The 19,289-nt window shown below is 27.1% G+C and overlaps 2 protein-coding genes across 14 annotated transcripts; both read left to right on the forward strand.

Moving 5' to 3' along the window:
• The first annotated feature begins 29 nt into the window (after nt 1-29).
• On the forward strand, nt 30-6,440 carry LOC145973077 (aminopeptidase N-like). The gene is made up of 11 exons (XM_083102254.1): nt 30-574; nt 1,183-1,752; nt 2,418-2,601; nt 3,065-3,212; nt 3,496-3,574; nt 3,723-4,111; nt 4,678-4,958; nt 5,184-5,377; nt 5,551-5,868; nt 5,976-6,045; nt 6,250-6,440. The coding sequence occupies exons 1-11, from the start codon at nt 30-32 to the stop codon at nt 6,361-6,363; spliced, it is 2,892 nt and encodes a 963-aa protein (XP_082958380.1). The 3' UTR covers nt 6,364-6,440.
• Nucleotides 6,441-8,555: 2,115 nt separating this feature from the next.
• Nucleotides 8,556-19,158, forward strand: LOC145973039 (adenylate cyclase type 10). Of its 13 annotated transcripts, none has more exons than XM_083102169.1 (30): nt 8,556-8,675; nt 8,930-9,064; nt 9,160-9,435; nt 9,667-9,790; nt 10,030-10,190; nt 10,270-10,398; nt 10,489-10,708; nt 10,914-11,217; nt 11,481-11,608; nt 11,691-11,849; nt 11,946-12,051; nt 12,240-12,656; nt 12,947-13,038; nt 13,143-13,295; nt 14,069-14,156; nt 14,253-14,391; nt 14,625-14,765; nt 14,949-15,098; nt 15,172-15,253; nt 15,392-15,612; nt 16,153-16,308; nt 16,464-16,579; nt 16,660-16,971; nt 17,165-17,304; nt 17,476-17,765; nt 17,902-18,100; nt 18,211-18,350; nt 18,429-18,540; nt 18,783-18,876; nt 18,991-19,158. In XM_083102169.1, exons 1-30 carry the CDS (start codon nt 8,654-8,656, stop codon nt 19,132-19,134), a joined length of 4,950 nt encoding a protein of 1,649 aa, XP_082958295.1. In that variant the 5' UTR covers nt 8,556-8,653; the 3' UTR covers nt 19,135-19,158. The 13 variants fall into 13 exon arrangements, 8 of the variants coding, with proteins under 8 accessions (XP_082958295.1, XP_082958296.1, XP_082958299.1 ...); XM_083102170.1 differs by having other exon boundaries at nt 18,831-18,921; XM_083102168.1 differs by having other exon boundaries at nt 8,557-8,675; nt 18,783-18,921.
• The last annotated feature ends 131 nt before the right edge of the window (nt 19,159-19,289 follow it).

Below are 19,289 nucleotides of genomic sequence, written 5' to 3' on the forward strand. Positions count from 1 at the left end.
ATTCTTGTAGGTACTTGAAATCATCTGACATGGCATTTATAATATTATTGTTAAATAGCTGTTTAATATTCATCGGCACGGCAGCTAATTTTAACGAAAATGCGGAAAAAGACTACACGGTTTTGATTAATCATCGTTTATCAAACCATACCAAGACAATAATACCTAGTCACTATAGTATCCTGCTAACACCGCATATCGAAGAAGACAATGCAAATGTATTTAAATTGTCTGGTGAGATCGACATTGTAATAGAAATTCTTTACCCAATACAAAGCATAAGTCTGCATGCACAACAACCTTATGTAAAAATAAATCAGTCCATACTGGTAAAAATAAATGATAATCAGGTGAAAACCAAGCTAAATTTAAGTGATCCATCGAACACAATTTATTATCCAACGAATTATGCATATCAATCTGAAACGCAAATTTTCACCATTTATTTTGACACTGCAATATTAAAAGGGAATTACATATTGAAAATGACATTTAAGAGCACCCTGAATAGCAATGAAGGAGGAGGATTTTTTCAACATAAAACGTACCAAACAAACGGAAACAAATATGAAACGTGAGTGAATTGAAATGTTGAAAGCGCAATGTCATAATATACTATAAAGACTATTTATTAACATCACTATTCTTTAAAGTCATTTCCAAAAATTCATACCGACAGTAGAATTTACAGATAGTAGAATGTAGCTTTACGATAATGTACTCAAAATCTTTTTTCCAATATCTAAGTATAATTACATATTTCCTCATAATTGTAAAATATAATTTCAAAGATAAAAAAATCTACTTTTATCATATTTCTTTCATATCACAACTTTTAATTTGAGAAATTAATTTTGGAAATTTAAATATATTATTTATAGATAGAAATTTTTGAATGTAAAAAGCTACTAATTATTTTATTTACACACACACACATATTTTACATTTTACAAAAATATATATTATACTAAATTTTATTTATAACAAATATACATAATACAATAGAAATTGCAATGTAAATTGACGACAATAATTAAATATGTTGAATATTCTTCTTCAAATAATTACTCGTAAACTATGTTTGGATATATTCTATAGCTTTTAATACGTGAATAATAGTAGAAAATTTATTCTAATCTTAACAATGTATCGTTAACTAATGTATCGTTTAAATTTTGATAGATTGTTGGTAGCAACGGATTTCCAATTTATTAATGCTCGACGAGTGTTGCCATGTTGGGACGAACCGGCATTGAAGGCTACATTTCACATTACTATAAAGCATCATAAAAACTACACAGCTTTGTCAAATATGCCAGTACATGAATTGTACGAGAAAAATAGTATGACGTGGACGATATTTCACGTTACTCCTAAAATGCCCATTTATCTCGTGGCAATTGTGCTGTGTAAAGATCCTTTCCTTCCCAACCGCATATTTAGCGAAGAATGGGCATTTCCATATATAGAAGTCAAACGGACTATATTAAAAGATTTCATGCTGAATTCACCGATATCTAATTATTATGTTGACTCAAATCGGGTCACCAATAATTGGTACAAACAATATTCAGTAGAACAAGTACAACAAATAATATTCGCACAGATAATTGCTGAATCTGTCTCACAACTTCTCGGAATTGAATGGGCGCTCTCGTTGCTAAATATTGAAATGATTACAAAAGTGGATCATATTGCAGTTTCAGATCTACGAGACAATAGCATACAATATTGGGGTCTCATCTTTTATAGGTAATGCATATAATTGGAAAGACAAATTAATTCACTAATTATTTTATTTATTATTTTAATCTATTATATAATTATTTTATTAAATTATTGTTAGCATGCATAAAGTTAGAAAATTCATATATTTATATCATATATATCATATATTTTTATAGCTAGATCAATAAATCACGGTAATATATGATACATATATTAATGAATTTCAAGATAAGTTTATCACATACCGTTCCTAAATATATTACATAAAAAGTAGTATATTTTCATTTTCAAATTGATGTAAATATGGAAATTATTTATATGAGTTTAAATTTCAATTTTGAAGCCGCACACTTGTGATTTTTATTTCTTATTTTCCTATCATATCAATGGAATACTTATTTTAAAGTTATTTAGAAGAAGATTGAATCAAATATTACCATCGAAATTATATATCGCGATTTAAATTCCTATATCAAATTATTGAGAACACATACATGAATATTTTCGTTTTAAATAAACATATGAAAGACACAATTTACTTTATATATATAGAATGTAATAATGAAAAATAAGATATATATAATTGCATCTTTTTAAATATCATTTTCTAATATAGAGATATAACGACAAAAAATATCTTATTTTCTTATCATATTTTCATAATAGTATTATTTTTGAATAACTTTTAGGGAAGCAAATATTATCTATATAGAAAACAGAGATCCTGTTGCTCGCAAATTTGACGTAGCGCGCTTAGTAGCACGAGAAAATACACATCAATGGTTTGGTAATATGGTCAGTCCAGCTTTATGGTCTTATCTCTGGTTGAATGATGCTATTGCTATATTATTGGGAACGGATGCTATTAACAAGGTTTTTTTAAATATATTTTTTAATATTAGTTTATTCACACATTTAAAATAAATGCACATTAAAATGTAAAAATATAAGATATAAAAAATTATTATAAAATTTATACAAATATTTTTTTAAATTTTCTTAAGATCAAAATGCTCAATTCTTTTAAATTGTTATAAAAGTCTGAAGCGTTGTCATAAAAGATTCGTTAGATATATCAGATTTAAGCAAACAGTATTATACATTTAAGAATAATTGTAATGAGTTTTAATGAATTTTTACAATATCTTTGAACTTAATAATATATACAAATAGTATATAATTATTTTCAGTAATGAGCAGAAGCACTGATATATATATATATATATAATGCTAACACCTATTCCCATTAAATATTCAAATACTATATATATATATATATATATATATATATATATATATATATATAATTTAATTATATCAATACTTTCATTCATAGCTTTTTGGAGATTTTCGGATATTGGATTTGTTTGTAGTTCAAATTCAACACGAATCTCTTCATTTGGATACTGATTCCCTTATAAAACCTCTTATATCAGAAGTCAATAATCCTTCTGAAATTGATTCTTTGTCTCGTTTTATTAAAGGTAAATTTAAGTAAATATAATTATAGTAATTCATAAATTCATGAACATAAATGTCATAAAAAAATAGAAAGAGAGAAAGAGAGACACAGAAAGAGAGAGAGAAGGCTAATTTTAAACAAATTTATCTACAACTTATTAATACGTTAAGTTTATTTTATAAAAAAAGATATAATTATAGAATTTTTTAAAATTAATTTTTTTCATATCCATTATGTTCATGAACACTGAAATTTATTTTATACATTTAACATCTTATTTTTGTGTTTTATGATTTAAATCATAGCTCCTGTAATATTGCGCATGTTATACATGTTATTTGATGATGTATTTCGGAAAGGCATCGAGAGTTACATTATAAGACAGTGAGTATTAATTATAGTATAAAATAATTATGTAAAGAAGGCAAAAAAGATAACATATAGAATACACAATAATCATAAAAATCATCTTCTCTAACGCAATTTATTGCAGCATTTTTATGGTCAATAAATGTAAAATTTATAAACTTAGTCAATTTAGATCAGCAGTTCCCAATGATTTATGGATCGCTATACAAAGTGAGCTAACTTATTCGCATATTAGCCAGATGCTAATTAATGTACCGCCAATTAACATATCACAGATGATGGATGCCTGGACAAATCAAATGCATTATCCTATATTGAATGTAAAACGAGATTATTTTGATTCTGGAAAAGTAATAGTATCGGTGGAAAATAATATATCAGATCAAGATAATTGGTTCATATTTGTGACCATGACTACTGAAACTGAACACGATTTTACCAATATTTCACGTGGCTATTGGCTAAAACTTACACCGAAACAACATTCTTATATCGAAATTACTTTACACCAAAATGAAAATGGCTGGATAATAGTCAATTTACAACAAATAGGTAAATATAAATCAGTATTACCATCTATTTTACATAATCAAAGTTTCATATCAATTCACACATTTTTATTTATATTATATATATTTTATATTTTATATAAAAACAAAAATATCACATATTACGTAATGACACTATAAAATATAGTATGAGTATATCACATATTACATAATGGCACGATAAAATATAGTATGAGAAATGTCTTACGTTTTATATTGCTGTTGAGTTTATAATAAATTCTTCCTTGCTTATAATTGAGTCCATTTATTATCATTTATGTAAAAAAAAATAAATTTAATTATATGCAAAATTTTCTTTACTCCCTCATACAACAATTATCTAGAAAGAATTATTGATGAATGACGACGAAATAAAGTAATTTTATAAATAATTTGCACAGGTTACAATTTTTTCTGTAATACACGCTATGCGAGTAATCTATTGAAACTTTTGTATTCTTTAAAAAATAAAAGAAAAGAAAATACGTTTTTTATATCCAGGGATATTTTTAAATAAATCTTATCAAAAGGATCCCATATGATTGATAAAATTTATTTATTTTACGGTAGGATATTATCGCGTCAATTATGATCCTGAAAATTGGCACAAAATCGCGTATTACCTGAATTCTTCACTATATTCAAACATACATATTCTTAATCGTGCTCAAATCATCGATGATGCATTTCATCTTATGGAATCAGGCAGACTTCATTCTTCTATATTTTGGAATCTCACAAACTATCTAAAGCAAGAAACAGATTACATAGCATGGTATCCTATGTTCAAAGTTTTCGAATATATGTCGAGAATCTTTCCACTTTCAGTCAGAAAAGTTACAGAAATTAAGGTAAATAGGAAAACAGATTTCTCTTTAATATAAAAAATGTTATGCATAAATTCATATAAAGCATAAAAATAACTTGGAAGAAAATGTAATATATCTGTGTCTAAAAAAAATTCAGTTTCAATTTTTACATAATTTCATATTTAGATTAAAGATAGAATAATATTTTTTTATAAGTAACAAAAAGTACTACTACAAAACTTAAAATATTATTTATTGATTTTGTAGAAAAATATGGGCGATATATTGTATAGAGTTCTTCAAAAAATAGGATACGATGAAGTTTCTGTCAATGATTATTTTACTAAATGTTTGATACAAGAAGCTGCGAAGTGGGCATGTATTTTTGAGCTTCCGGATTGCATAAATACAGCCCATCATAAATTGGAAAATCATCTCAAAGATGATTTTAAAAAGAATGAGTAATTTTTTTGTATAAAATCATAATTCTTTCCATAATCACCCATTTTTCCTGTAAAAATATACATATTGCAATTATATCGTAAAATTATTTTTAATTAAGAGAGAATTATATAGATTATATAATAATATTTTATAACAAATTTTTATTTTTTTTCTATATATTTTATGTTAGACTTATGCCATGGTGGAGAGAATGGACGTACTGTAAAGGTATGATGATAGCGAGCTTTGAGACTTGGTTAAAAACATTAAATTTATGGGAGAAGACACGAGATAATAAAATTCTGGATTATTTGACTTGTACTAACAATTCTGATATAATCTTTTCATATTTATCGCAAACAATGAAAGAACATAATTTTAAAAATATCACGAGATTATTTCAAGCAACCGAACGTATTTCTATCTTTTATTCTATTATTGCAAAACATGCAAGGAATAATGAAATATTTGAATACATGTTATATAATATTAATGAAATTAAACCTAGGTAATGGACTTTTTCTTCGTAAATGTATTTATAATTACTGTAGCTATTTGTAATCACAAAAATTTGTCATATGTATTAATTATAAAATTGCTATTTTATTTGTGTAGAGAAATCAGTACGATGGTAGCATTAACTTATATTATTAATAATGTGTATACTAAGAAACAACTGGATAAGGTAAATTATATAATCCCAGACAATCTATATTTATTTATATTTCTTTAATCAAGCTAATTTATCTTTGTATATATCATATATGTATTATCATATGAAAATTTATGCTATGAAAAGAAGAATATTATATTATAATAACTGTTATTTTGGATAAAACGCAATGATAAATTTATTATTAATAGTGAATGTTAAAATAATATGTTTTAGATAAAGAAATTCGTGAACGAGAACATAAAAGAATTGAATTTGTATGTTGAACGCAAAATAGAAATACGCTGGCCTCAAATCAAGCGATTGATAAACTATCATTTGATTATTTAAAATTTGATAATATCACAAAAATGGATAACCAATCAACTGGAGATGACACCTGCAATACTCTTATTTATAATATAATTACTTATATAACAGATAGATTTCTATATTATATTTTTACTCTTATTATTAATAACGTATGATTTGTCTGTTATTAATTATTTTTCTTACTTTTTTGTAATCATTTTTAATATCTTTATAATATTATTATTATGCATTAATGTTAATATTATAACATATCACTAATTTGTGTAAATTTACACAAAGTTTAATATTTATTATAAATTTTTTTTGTAAAATAAGTTTTAATATTAACTTCAAATTTTAAATACGTGTAAAATATTAACTTTTACATGTTTTTAGATTCAAAGTTAATATTGACATTTATATTACAATTTTTCGTATTGAAATAAATGATAAGTATTAAAATAAATATTAAAATAAATATTAATATTAATTCGTACATAAATTAGTAACATGTTATAATATTAAAATTGACATAGTAATAAGAATAATATTTATATTATAAAGATTATTATGAATATTATTATAAATATTATAAATATTATTATATTATAAATATTTTTATAATATAATCATAATAATATATTATAAAATTTTTTATATTAATATTAAAGTATTCTTTACCATTTATATATTCATATATTTATCTTTATGTCAATATATTTAATGATTGTTATGTGTATTTAAAACTTATAATATATCTGTATCTTTTACTTTAATAACATTAAATATGTATGCATGATGTATGATTTAATGTAAAAAATATTCAACTAACGATAAGACTAAACTGGGTTTCTCTATTAATTTTATACAAAATAAATAAGTTGCAAGAGAAACAACGAGAAATGATATTTAATTTGAAAAAAGTATTTTGATGACCTATATATATATATATATATATATATATATATATATATATATGTTAGTGCCTTTCGAGATTAAGTATATAATGTATCCTATTTAGATTAAAATTTTTCAGAGGGTGTGTCAGTCAATGCACCGTAGATGCAATGTTTGTATTGAGGTTGCAGGTCGCCATTTTGAACATTTATTATAATAAAATAAAATTTAATTTAAAAAACGTATGATTTTTTATTTTAACCTAACCATATAGAAATCAAACAACATTCATCGCAGCTTGGCGCCTTAAGGAGGCATCGCCGAACACGGGTTGCTGAACAAAAATTGTTCTATTTCGAGATCTGTCACCCCTTTAAGTTTGTCGCAAATGTCCGGAAACACCCTGTATATATATATATATATATATATATATATATATATATAAAATTTATATATATATATATATATATATATATATTATATATATATATATATATATATAATTATATATATAATGTAATATATATATATATATATATATATATATATATATATATATATATATTACATTATACATATAATATATTACATTATATATATAATTTAATTGTATCAATACTTTTACTCATAGGTTTTTGGAGATTTTCGAATATTGGATTTGTTTGTAGTTCAAATTCAACACGAATCTCTTCATTTGGATACTAATTTCCTTATAAAACCTCTTATATCAGAAGTCAATAATCCTTCTAAAATTGATTCATGGTCTTCTTCCCGTTATATTAAAAGTAAATTTAACTAAATATAATTATAGTAATTCATAAATTCGTGAACATAAATGTCATAAAAAAATAGAGAGAGAGAAAAGGCTGATTTTAAACAAATTTACAGCTTATTAATTCGTTAAGTTTGCTCTATAAAAAAAATATAATTATAGAATTTTTTTAAATTAAATTTTTTAATTAATTTTTTCTATTATATCGATTATGTTCATGAACACTTTAAACACTGAAATTTATTTTAAATATTTAACATCTTATTTTCATGTTTTTATGATTTAAATCATAAAAATATCCTCCTGTAATATTGCGCATGTTATACATGTTTTTTGATGATGTATTTCGAAAAGGCATCGAAAGATATGTTATAAGCCAGTAAGTATTAATTATAATATAAAATAATTGTGTAAAAGAGAGGCAAAAAAGATAACATATAGAATGCACAATAATCATATCTATATATAATATCTGAAGTTTTCTTCTAAGCTTTATTTAAATAGAATTTCTTTTATTTTAATTGGGAAAATACAGATATAGTTACATATACAGATATAGATATAAATTAATTAAGCTTTATAAAATTAATTTAATAATTTAAGAATTATAGATTATATTGTATAATAGAAAAAAGAAATGACGGATATATAGAGATAAATATGAATTCTTTAGTAATAGAAGGTAAATTGATTATATAAAAGAAAATTAAGTTATGTTAGAATTAAGATGTAACCTAATTTATATTTTGCAATAAAACATATCAATTTTTATTTTTTATTTTACTATTTCAATATTACATTATAAAGATTGCGCTAAATATATATTAGCATAATATAGAGTATTATATATATATATAGTATATCAGTAACAAGATATTTAATTAATAACATGTAATAATATTAAGGATGTTTAATTGACAATTTTATTTTATGCAGAACGATTCTCGCGTATTCGATTGGAACAACATACTAAAATATTTGCATCTATGTGTCCCGATGAAATCCTTGATCATTATGATAATTATGAAACCAGAGAATATCAGACGACGTTGTTACTCGGCGACGTTTCAGGTTGAAAATTATCCAACAAATTGTTCGATTTTTATATATTATAATTGATATTATTATCATAGCATTATCACATTTGTAATTTTAATTCTACGCAGGTTTCACAGATCTCACAGAAAAATATACAAAAACTGGTGTCGGCGGTCCATCCAAATTGTCGGAAACTTTAAACACCTACATCGGTGCGATGGTGCAAGAAATTCTCTCACATAACGGCGACGTGGTGAAATTTTCGGGCGATGCATTTATAGTAATGTGGAAACTCCAAGAAGGAATGTTTATGCGTGATATTGCGACAGAAGCAATGCAAACCGCCTGCGTCATACAGAAACATTTCGGAACTTATGAAACCGACGTCGGTGTAACGCTTAAAGGTTCAAATGCGCTAAACATTTGATAAAGTGTCGTATTTTAACATTTTAGATACTCACTGTCATAAAAATTATGAATCAAATTGTATTAAAATTCAATAATATATAATTGAAAAATTTATATATTTTTTTAATAAAAGAATCACTTATGATAGATTACATATATCAAAACTGACACATATACACACACACACACACAATTTTCCAAAATTAAGTCTGTTATATTTTCGATAGTAAAACTTGCCATTGCTTCTGGGAAAACGTACTTTACGTCTATTGGTGATCCAGAAACGATGTCGTATTATGTTATCACTGGGAAACCTGTCTGGGATGTAAAACACGCCGAAACGCTATGTCGGTAATATTATAAACTTTCTTATTTTGATATTTTAATATTATAAAATTTCTTATAAGTCGGCCAAATAAATAAAAATTATTTATATATTTATTTTTATATTTGTATTTTTAAATCTATGTGAACTGCATATTAAAAATATAGTGCTCTTTCAATTTATTTATTGTATTTTATTGTTTTTATGGAAATAATAATAAAAAAAGAATACTTTATAAAAGAATAATTTATTTATTTCTACTTAGGGGAGGCGATATTCTCGTGGCACCCAGTAGCTGGCAATGGGCAAATCCTAATGAGTACATTCACGAAAAGTTACCGGATGGCATACATACCCTAATCATAGCCTGCTCGGCAATGTGGTATCAATCTAAAGTTCATGATATACAGAATAGCATTGAAAATGGCACGTAATTTCATATTTTAAACAAGGAATGGATGTTTTAAATCTTTTAAGTAATAATGCACATAATTTCAATCATTAGATGACAGAGATATCGAATTACAACGTAGAGATTTCATCAATTTAGCATCATTCAATTCCGAAATAACTTTGACAGATCGGATAGACAATAGTTGGAAGGAACATGATTTTGAACAAGTCGATTATAGTCGTGAGTTTATAAAGAATACAAATGTACAATATCCGCGTCATGCTTTTTTTACATTATTTCGAAATATGAAGATTATTACGAATTATGCAGTGAGGCCCAAGGTCATTAAGGTAGCTAAAGCCCAATTGAAAGATTCATTGAGAAGCTATATCCCCAGACCAGTGATACGATCTGTAGAATTGGACGAGCCTTTGGAACATCTTACAGAGATGAGACAAGTAGTCATACTCTTCATTAATGTCATCACGGCGAATGTATATAAGGGAAGATTGATCTCGCTCGTTGACACAGCTTACAAATTAGTCTGCGAGTAAGTGAGATTACAAAGTCATCGCTTCCTGTCTTTTTTATTATTTATAATTATATTAAAAATTGCTACACAGTTTTATTCACATATAAATGCGACAAGTTGTGAATAATTTTATTCATTACAATTTGTTGAACAAAAATTTAAAGAGGAATTATTCGTGGTTATGTTTTAACGACGTGCATAATTAGCAATATTTTTCATCAAGAGTAATCTCCGAAATGCATGGATGCGTGAACAAGACATCTCTCTTCGACAAAGATCTGATATTCCTCTGCATATTCGGATTACGAGGTGACAAACATGAGTTGGAATCGCAGATTGGATTGAGATGCGCCAGCAGACTGCGACAGGATCTTCTAGAGATGATGAATGTAAAATCAGTGACGATTGCCGTTACAACTGGAATGACGTATTGCGGTGTAGTCGGTCACGTTTTACGAAGGGAGTATACTGTCATCGGAATGTCGGTGAACAAGGCGGCGCGTTTGATGGTCGCGTACAATAATAAAGTAACTGGATTATAAGGATATAAGATTATTCGCTTTCCGTTTATATTCTAATTGTGCATACGTTCTAATTATGCTATGTAAATAAATCTAGCTATTAAATTCTAGTAATTAAAAATTAAATTAAAAACTCGAATGCGCTACGATAATAAATTATCAGTACAGATTATTTTTTAACAGAGAGAGTAAGTTTTAACATTATGATAAAAAGTGATAAAAATATTCAATTTAGCTTTTTTTATATTAATGTAATTCTTTTTTTTTAGGTGGTGTGCGATCGTGAAAGTTTCCTGCACTCTCGTCTCGAAGCGAGACATTTTATATTACAAGAGCCGAGGCATTTGAAAGGAATCACGAACATTGGTCCTGTCTACGAATTTCAAGAGCAGATGAAGTAATTTTTTAATAATTATCGTTTATATATCTTTGTAAAACATTATTTGTCACTAATGCGACAAGTTGACGCATTGTTGCAGATTTACTGATCCTGAATTAACATGGAGCAATTATCCATTGCTCGGTCGAGAAACAGAAATCAAGATTTTCCAACAAATACTAACGAATATGATAGAATATTCTACCAGAGATATAACAACGAAGCATTTAAAACCCGATTACAACACGTTAATTATAAAGTAAATATTAATTTAATATTTCTAAAAAGTTTCAATTTTCATTTAGTATTAATTTTTAATAATGTTAAAAATATTCAATTTATTCTTAATTGTCAGAGGCGAGCCGAGAATCGGTAAAACAAGATTGTTAGATGAAATCGCACAGAATATTCCCACAAATATACCATATAATTATATCTCCTTAGTGATGAGCGACGCTAAGGTTGACAAGATCTTTTATTTAATTTAATTTATATAATTTCAAAAACACATAAAATATATAAAAATATTCCTCTTTCATATTTTAATTGAAAATTGTTAGTTACACTTATTTATCACTAGTTCTTCTAATCAAACTTTGAAGATCGGTGCTAAACTAGATGGAAACTAATGATTTCTTTTTTAATACAGGTTTCTTATAACCTAATCCGCATGATCTTCTCCAAGCCGCTGAATTTCCATATCGCCACTAGCTCTAAAGAACGCGAGGATAGATTAGTACTAGAATTAGGCCAATTACGTGAACCAGAGTTTCTCTGCACCCTCAATCAACCCTTTAATGTTCGTTTTGCAATGAGCCCACGTTACAAAGCACTATCGGTAGAGCAGAAACACAAGGTGCTAACCAAGTTTCTGCTGAAGCTGATGAAACGTTGCTTCACGGAGCTATGGGTGATGATTATCGATGATGCCCAATATGGGGATAATGAATCCATGCTATTGTTTCACACAATGACTAAGCGGAACATGCTCTTCTTTGTTCTCAGTATCGGACATAAACTTAGCGGAGAATACGAAGTGCATCCTGCCATTTTGGAAAGAGCACGAGTATGAATATCAATTAAAACAAAAATTATTATACATAGAAATATTATATTTCTTTAAGCGTTTATGTGAATATTATTTTTTATTATTGTATATTCTAAATTTGTGTATTATGAAAAGTTGAGTTTAGTTTATATTTAAATAGGAAAGTGTGTGTGAGAGGGAGATCATATGACAAGAAATTACAATTACATTTAAAATTTGTTTTTTAACAAAATATATATTTTTTTATATTTATAATTGAGTAAAGAGACGTATACATAAATATGTAAATTGTTTTCTATTATTAATAGATTATCGAATTAAGTTACATAGACAAGTGGTACCATGCAGCACTAGCATGTCAGATTCTTCATGTGTACGGAATTCCTCCTGAACTCGAAAAGTTAGTCATTTTAAATATGCAAATAATATTTAATAGAAAAGACATAAGGATTTTTACTTAAATTTATAATTTGTGTATCTATGTCTGTGTTCTTGTTTTTATAGATTGATCCAAGAAAAAAGTTTTGGTAATCCAGGATGGATAGAGAGTTATTTGATAAGCCTTACGCAATCTGGCAGTCTTTTGATAGTTTACAAACGCAAAACGATAGCCGAAGAAATGGGTTATGTGCTTCCTCCCACTGTTATGTTGAAAAGGTAAGATCTAATTTTAATCCCAGATTCTAATTTATTCATTAATACTTTTTTTGAAAATAAAATTAAAATATTCTATTACAATATAAAATAAAACTATATAAAAGTTAAATTTTAAAGTTCATTAATACGGAATACGGATTGACATGACATTTTTTATAAATATCCTTTTATTGTAAATGGTACTTTTACAAACATTTTTCATCATAATAATTACAAATATAAAGTAATATATTAATATATAACAAAATATATTATTTAAAAAATTAAAAAGAAAATGGCATAAGAGCCAACGCGCGGTAGTTGGAGCGCAAAGAAGCAACAACACTTCTTTCTTTTTTCAATATTAGTTTATTAAAAAACACATTATAATAACAAAAAGCGAACGTTTCGGATCATCTTTTGATCCTTCTTCAGCGCGATGTTAACAATATATTTACAGATAGTGACGCGTTACATTAAACGAATTTGTTTTCGACGCGTAGGTGACGCTAAATTGCATCCCGCGGAGGTCTAGTAAGCGCTCTGCTTCCAACAGTCAATTAAATATACTATAGTTATGCTATGCGACGTCACAGCAGATCAGATTCCGTGCTTTTTACAATTAATAATATAGTATGCCGCTGTGCGCCCCATATCGATTCGAGATTCGATGACGAACTGTATAAATAAAAACTGTATAATATATTATTTATTAAATATAATATTATTATATTAAATTAATAGTAATTAGTAATAAAATTATTACAAATGCATACCAATCAGTAATTATTTAGATTTGTTTCAGAAGATATTATGAAGAAAAATGATAATAACGAAGAAGATCGTTCAGACAAATGGAAGATGTATCGAACAAGTTATCGAGTAAAGGAGAAAGAGGAATTTCCTTTTTCCTCATAATAATTTTATAACAAGTAATTTACCAATGATTAACAAGTTTAATATGTAATATAATTTCAGAATGGTCCAATATCTTTGTTAACTCTACAACGTGCTGTCCATAAACCAGAAGCAATTGATGACGAAGAAAAGATTGCCATTTGTAAATTCGCGAAAGATTTTATACCAGAGGAGGGAAATGCTGAAATGACAATGGACGGTAAAAAATTAATAATTATTATTTATCAATTTATGTATAAAGTCCACAATTTTAAAAAAATACTTATACATTTATGTATTTTTTCTTTATTTGAACAATTTTAGTATTTGTATATATATATTTTTTATTATTTTATTGACACTTTATATACAATTATCTGTTTTCTAATATAAAGCAATAATATAAAGCAATGAAATTTGGTTATAATATAATTGTATATTATATGATGCCAGTAATGATCTTGAAGCTTTTCGATTCATTAACACCATTGGATCAGCTACTACTAAAATGCGCATCAGTGTTGGGAGAAATTATTAATAGAGATATGCTACGATATCTAATGCAAGATAAATCTGCGAGAGAAATTGGGCTCGGTAAACAAATAAAGAAAATGCAAATATTATTAAAAAATTTTATAAGATCTTCTAAAGTGATATATTTAGAAAATATTGTATATTATTTCATTTTTTATAATAATATGCAATTGACTATACATACGTATGTATATGTGATTAAAAAAAACTGTTCAAGATAATATTTATTTTTATCTCTCGTAGCCATTCAGAAACTCTTCGAAATTCGAATTTTTGGATGCGCACGGGGTGATTTCACTACGAGTGGTAGACCATTAGTATTTTATAGAAATATAAAAAGGATTAGCATTGAGCCCGAAATTACGTGCGATTGTATAGGTCTCATAATACGAGGTACATTAAACATAAGTTTGTATAAAAAGATCATGTGTCTTAATGTCTTCTATAATGATGAAAATTTATTTAGATGAACTAGCTGATCTACCGCGATATGCATCTTGCGGTTTGATACGTTTCAAAATGTCAATGTTTCGCGAAACTACGTACAGGTATTGATAGTTTTATTATTGCTTTATAATCCCAATTAATTATAATAATGGTCCAATAGTTAGATATCTTAAATCGACGTTCTCAAATTCTATTTCGAGTAAATAATACTTTAAATATTAATAAATTTATATACGAAGATCACTCACGGAAAATCAGAAGATAGAACTGCACAGTAAAGCATTAAAATATCTTCAACAACATACCAGACGATGTATGGCATGTGGCGAGTTAAATTTTGCAAGATTATTAGGCAAAACAACCGTCCAAAAAGTGAAAAAGAGAAGAGCAACTATCGAGCTTCCTGAAACGTATCAACTTGAAGAAGCAACTTACACTCTCAAAGAAGAGGCAAATAACGGTACTATATATTGTATAGAATCTAAATCTGAGCCTAGATTGAATCGCACTTATAATCCCACACAGCAAAATATATCATAGAGAGATCTAAGAGATATCTAAATATCAGAATATCTGATTTAAATAATGCTACTCAGATATGACTGGGATATCTATAAGATATCTTCCAGACTGCAAAAATGTATGATTTTTTCATCTGAGATATGATATCTGATCTTGCAACAAATCAGATAGAAAAGATTATATTTTCGTAAAAATATTATTAGAATATTTTGATAATTAAGATATCAGATATTCTGAAGATATCTGATATTCTGAAGATATTCAAGATATATCAAATATCAAGATATCTCAAATACAACAAAAATTTATTGACGAAATGATATCTGATTTACGTCTGAGATATAGATTGCTGTGTGGGATGTAAACATTTTAAAATTAACAAAAATTTTAGTATGATGTTAGAATAATAATATGTGTGTATATATCAATAATATATGAAGTTAACTATCTCTTCTAATAATATATAAATATCTGTAAGATATGCAACAAGAAAAAACACCGATTTGTCTCAATATTTTACGGAAAATCAGGAAGCCAATTAAGACCTTCTCCAACGTTGATTTCGCCAACTGCCAATGCCACCTTATATTAATAACCGTTTATGCGCAAATGTTGGAGCACTGTCAAGGAATCGGTGAGTCAACGTGAGCAAAAGAAAGAGAGAGAAAGAGAGAGAGAGAGAGCGAAATATTTTTTCTTATTTTTTTAATCATATAATCAATTGCATATTTTTATATTTAATTTATATATTTATAAGTTATATAAATTTAACTGCTTTGTTTTCATTAGGAAAGTCAGACATGATCTTGATGGCAATTTTGGAGTTTGTGGAGATTTGTTTGGTAGATAACAATGTGCCTCAAGCTCGCAGACTTCTGAATGATGCTGAAGTTGTGCTTCAGCAAGTAAGATAGAATAAAAATATCTAGGAAAACAAAAAATAAAGTTAAAAAAAATAAGTTTTGATGATGATTTTTAATGATAGATATCCGAAGTTCATAAAGAAGAATCGATATTCCTATCTTATATCACCGCAAAAATCCGAACGCTTCAAGGTAGATGCCATCTAGAAAGTGGTCTACTTTCCGAAGCGAGGAAAAAACTGAACGAAGCAATAAACAGTTTGGGTTATTATTTTCCACAACACAAATTCTCGATTAATTTGAAGTCGATGATTCAACTCGAGTTGTTAAGATGGAAATTAATTTGTCCCAAAACCGACACCACCGATGAACTTACTACGAATTATATCGAGCAATTGGCTACTTGCTTAGCTTTAATGTTTGAAGTTTTTAGGGTAAAGATCGTTGTTTTGTTCCGCCAAGATATTCGTGTTTAATAGAGTTACAGTTTATTAAAAAAATAAATTATTTCATTTCATGTTTATTGTTCTTATTATTTAGTATTAAATAATATTAAAAATATTAATTAATATTAAAACTTATTTGATACTAAATTTTATAGAATTACTTACTAATGAATATTTGCAGGGAACAAGAGGAATGAAGAAACATGCACGATTAGCAGCTCTATGGAGCTTGAATGCTGCGTTAGATTCGTCGAAAGATTTTCTCACGCTCTGCACATCGTTTACGAATATGATGATTACTACGCACGTCTATCAAAAAAGGTGCCTTGGCAGAAAAAATAATTAGAGCAAGTCTTCATTTTAATTTCATAAAATTAACAAACTGACAATTGTTTCAGAATAACATTATACTCTACATTTGTAGCGTTATTAAATCAAATATAATTTTCTTTTTCTGTAAAAAACAATAGTTATTTTAATATTCTTATGCAGGTCAGTTACTTCTTATTTGGAAAAACAAGCTCTCAACATATGTGCAAGAAAAGGGGATTTTCTCGAATTCCAAGAGCTCGAAGGCATCGCCGAGCTTTATGCTGGAATATTTTTCTCACGATGGTTGAGAGGAGAGATTAGCAAAGCGATCAGAATCGGCTTTATCGTGACAAGGATGGCGCAAACCATGAATTCCGTATTTCTTAAGACGCTCGTACTACCTAGATTAGCGTATTTGCTTATGATTTCTCGTCGTCATTCAGAAGTGGTAGTTTTGTTGAGAGAATTGGGTGAGCTTTATTACAATTGTTTAAAATGGACAATCTTATTAATAAATGGAATCTATCGAATACAATAAACTATATAAGCAAATATTTATTAATAATGTTAATTGCATACGGAAGCATATTCAAAAATTTAATATAGAATTCGCATCGCAAAATGACTTGGAGAAATCGGGCCGCACATGGTACTATGCTACTTGCGCCGACGTGCAACTCGACACAGGCATCACGATTCTGTCATTTCGAAATTGCGAACAATATTATCTTAAAGAAGGGGAATCTATAATCAGCCTGCACGATCCTGAAGCAGAGAGACGATATTTCACCTCCATGTGGCTATGGTAAATACGAGAATTTTGTGAATTATAACAATTAAGATCGAAAAATAAATAATTATTATGGTTATTAAAATCAAAGCTCCTGAGATACGTTTTGACATATGTTATAAAAGGTGTATCAGAACGCAGCAGTGGGACGCTGTGAAAGTTTGGAACAGCAGGAATGTGACAGCCGAGAGCGTGGTGGACGAGCACAAGGTGGCGGCGACGATTACCGCGTTGAAGAAACTCGAGGGGCTGCTACTTTTGTACGGTAATAAAAAAAAAAATGTAAGAGTACTCAATCGTTACCCGATATTCGTATTTCCAAGATAAAGTCACAAACTTGCAGTGCGGGAAATTACTAACAGGAACATCAACGCGATAAGTACAATGGCGGAAATTAAAAATAAACTCAGACAAATCGAGAAAATGATAAAAATTGTAAAAATTGCAATTCCCAGGTATTAAAAAAATTATTAATTGATCTTATCTATTTATGTTTATCGAGAAAATGAAGTTTCATATAACTGTATTATATATATATATATATATATACATAATTTCAAGTATTAGAATAATATATCAATGATTATAATTTTAAATAATTTTTTTAAAGTATAATATATGAAATTGTGTTTTTAGAATATTACAATTTTAATTCACGTCTTTTATGAAAATAATTATGCTGCTGAAATATTCGCAGATATATGTTAATGAAAGCTTACTATTATATGATCCAATCGCGAAAAAGTGCTGCGGTAAATATGTTACGACAAACGAAGAAATTATCTATGAAGGTAGATAACAGAATGATTTATACATGGGCAAATCATTGTCAACAGGTATAATATGATTTTCATTGTAATTTGATGTGATTTTGGTAGTTAAATTTTATTATATTATTTATTCAGGATTGGTTGGGCGCCATGTCTTCTGTACAGGAAGATTTGTGGAAAGAAAAAACTATTGAATTAGATTATGAACAGGACGAAGTAAATGCTAACGATTCGACAATGATATCTTTTACATTTCCCTTGCCGAAATATCTTTTATGAATATTTATAACATATTATATTATATGTGTGAAAAAATGTTTACGCTATATATATATATATGATAAAATAATAAATCAATTATAGAAACTGGTAAATTGTGTTTCCTATTTTTATATTCGTTTTATTTTTACAATTTTATCTTAAAGACTCTCATC

This window comes from Camponotus vicinus, unplaced genomic scaffold, assembly GCF_025532165.1.
Source record: "Camponotus vicinus isolate PSW18456_S1 unplaced genomic scaffold, iyCamVici1.0 SCAF_6, whole genome shotgun sequence".
In the NCBI taxonomy this organism is placed as follows: domain Eukaryota; kingdom Metazoa; phylum Arthropoda; class Insecta; order Hymenoptera; family Formicidae; genus Camponotus; species Camponotus vicinus.

What these genes read in the sequence shown, in the direction of transcription:
- LOC145973039 (XM_083102168.1), top strand. Translation starts at nt 8,654, where the DNA reads ATGAATTCTTTAGTAATAGAAG. An exon ending in TAGTGATGAGCGACGCTAAG is followed by an intron (nt 12,052 to 12,239) that starts GTTGACAAGATC and finishes TTTTTAATACAG; the next exon opens with GTTTCTTATAACCTAATCCG. An exon ending in GTAAAAATTGCAATTCCCAG is followed by an intron (nt 18,541 to 18,782) that starts GTATTAAAAAAA and finishes AAATATTCGCAG; the next exon opens with ATATATGTTAATGAAAGCTT.
- LOC145973077 (XM_083102254.1), top strand. Translation starts at nt 30, where the DNA reads ATGGCATTTATAATATTATTGTTAAATAGCTGTTTAATATTCATCGGC. An exon ending in GAACGGATGCTATTAACAAG is followed by an intron (nt 2,602 to 3,064) that starts GTTTTTTTAAAT and finishes TTTCATTCATAG; the next exon opens with CTTTTTGGAGATTTTCGGAT. An exon ending in GAAAAGTTACAGAAATTAAG is followed by an intron (nt 4,959 to 5,183) that starts GTAAATAGGAAA and finishes TTGATTTTGTAG; the next exon opens with AAAAATATGGGCGATATATT.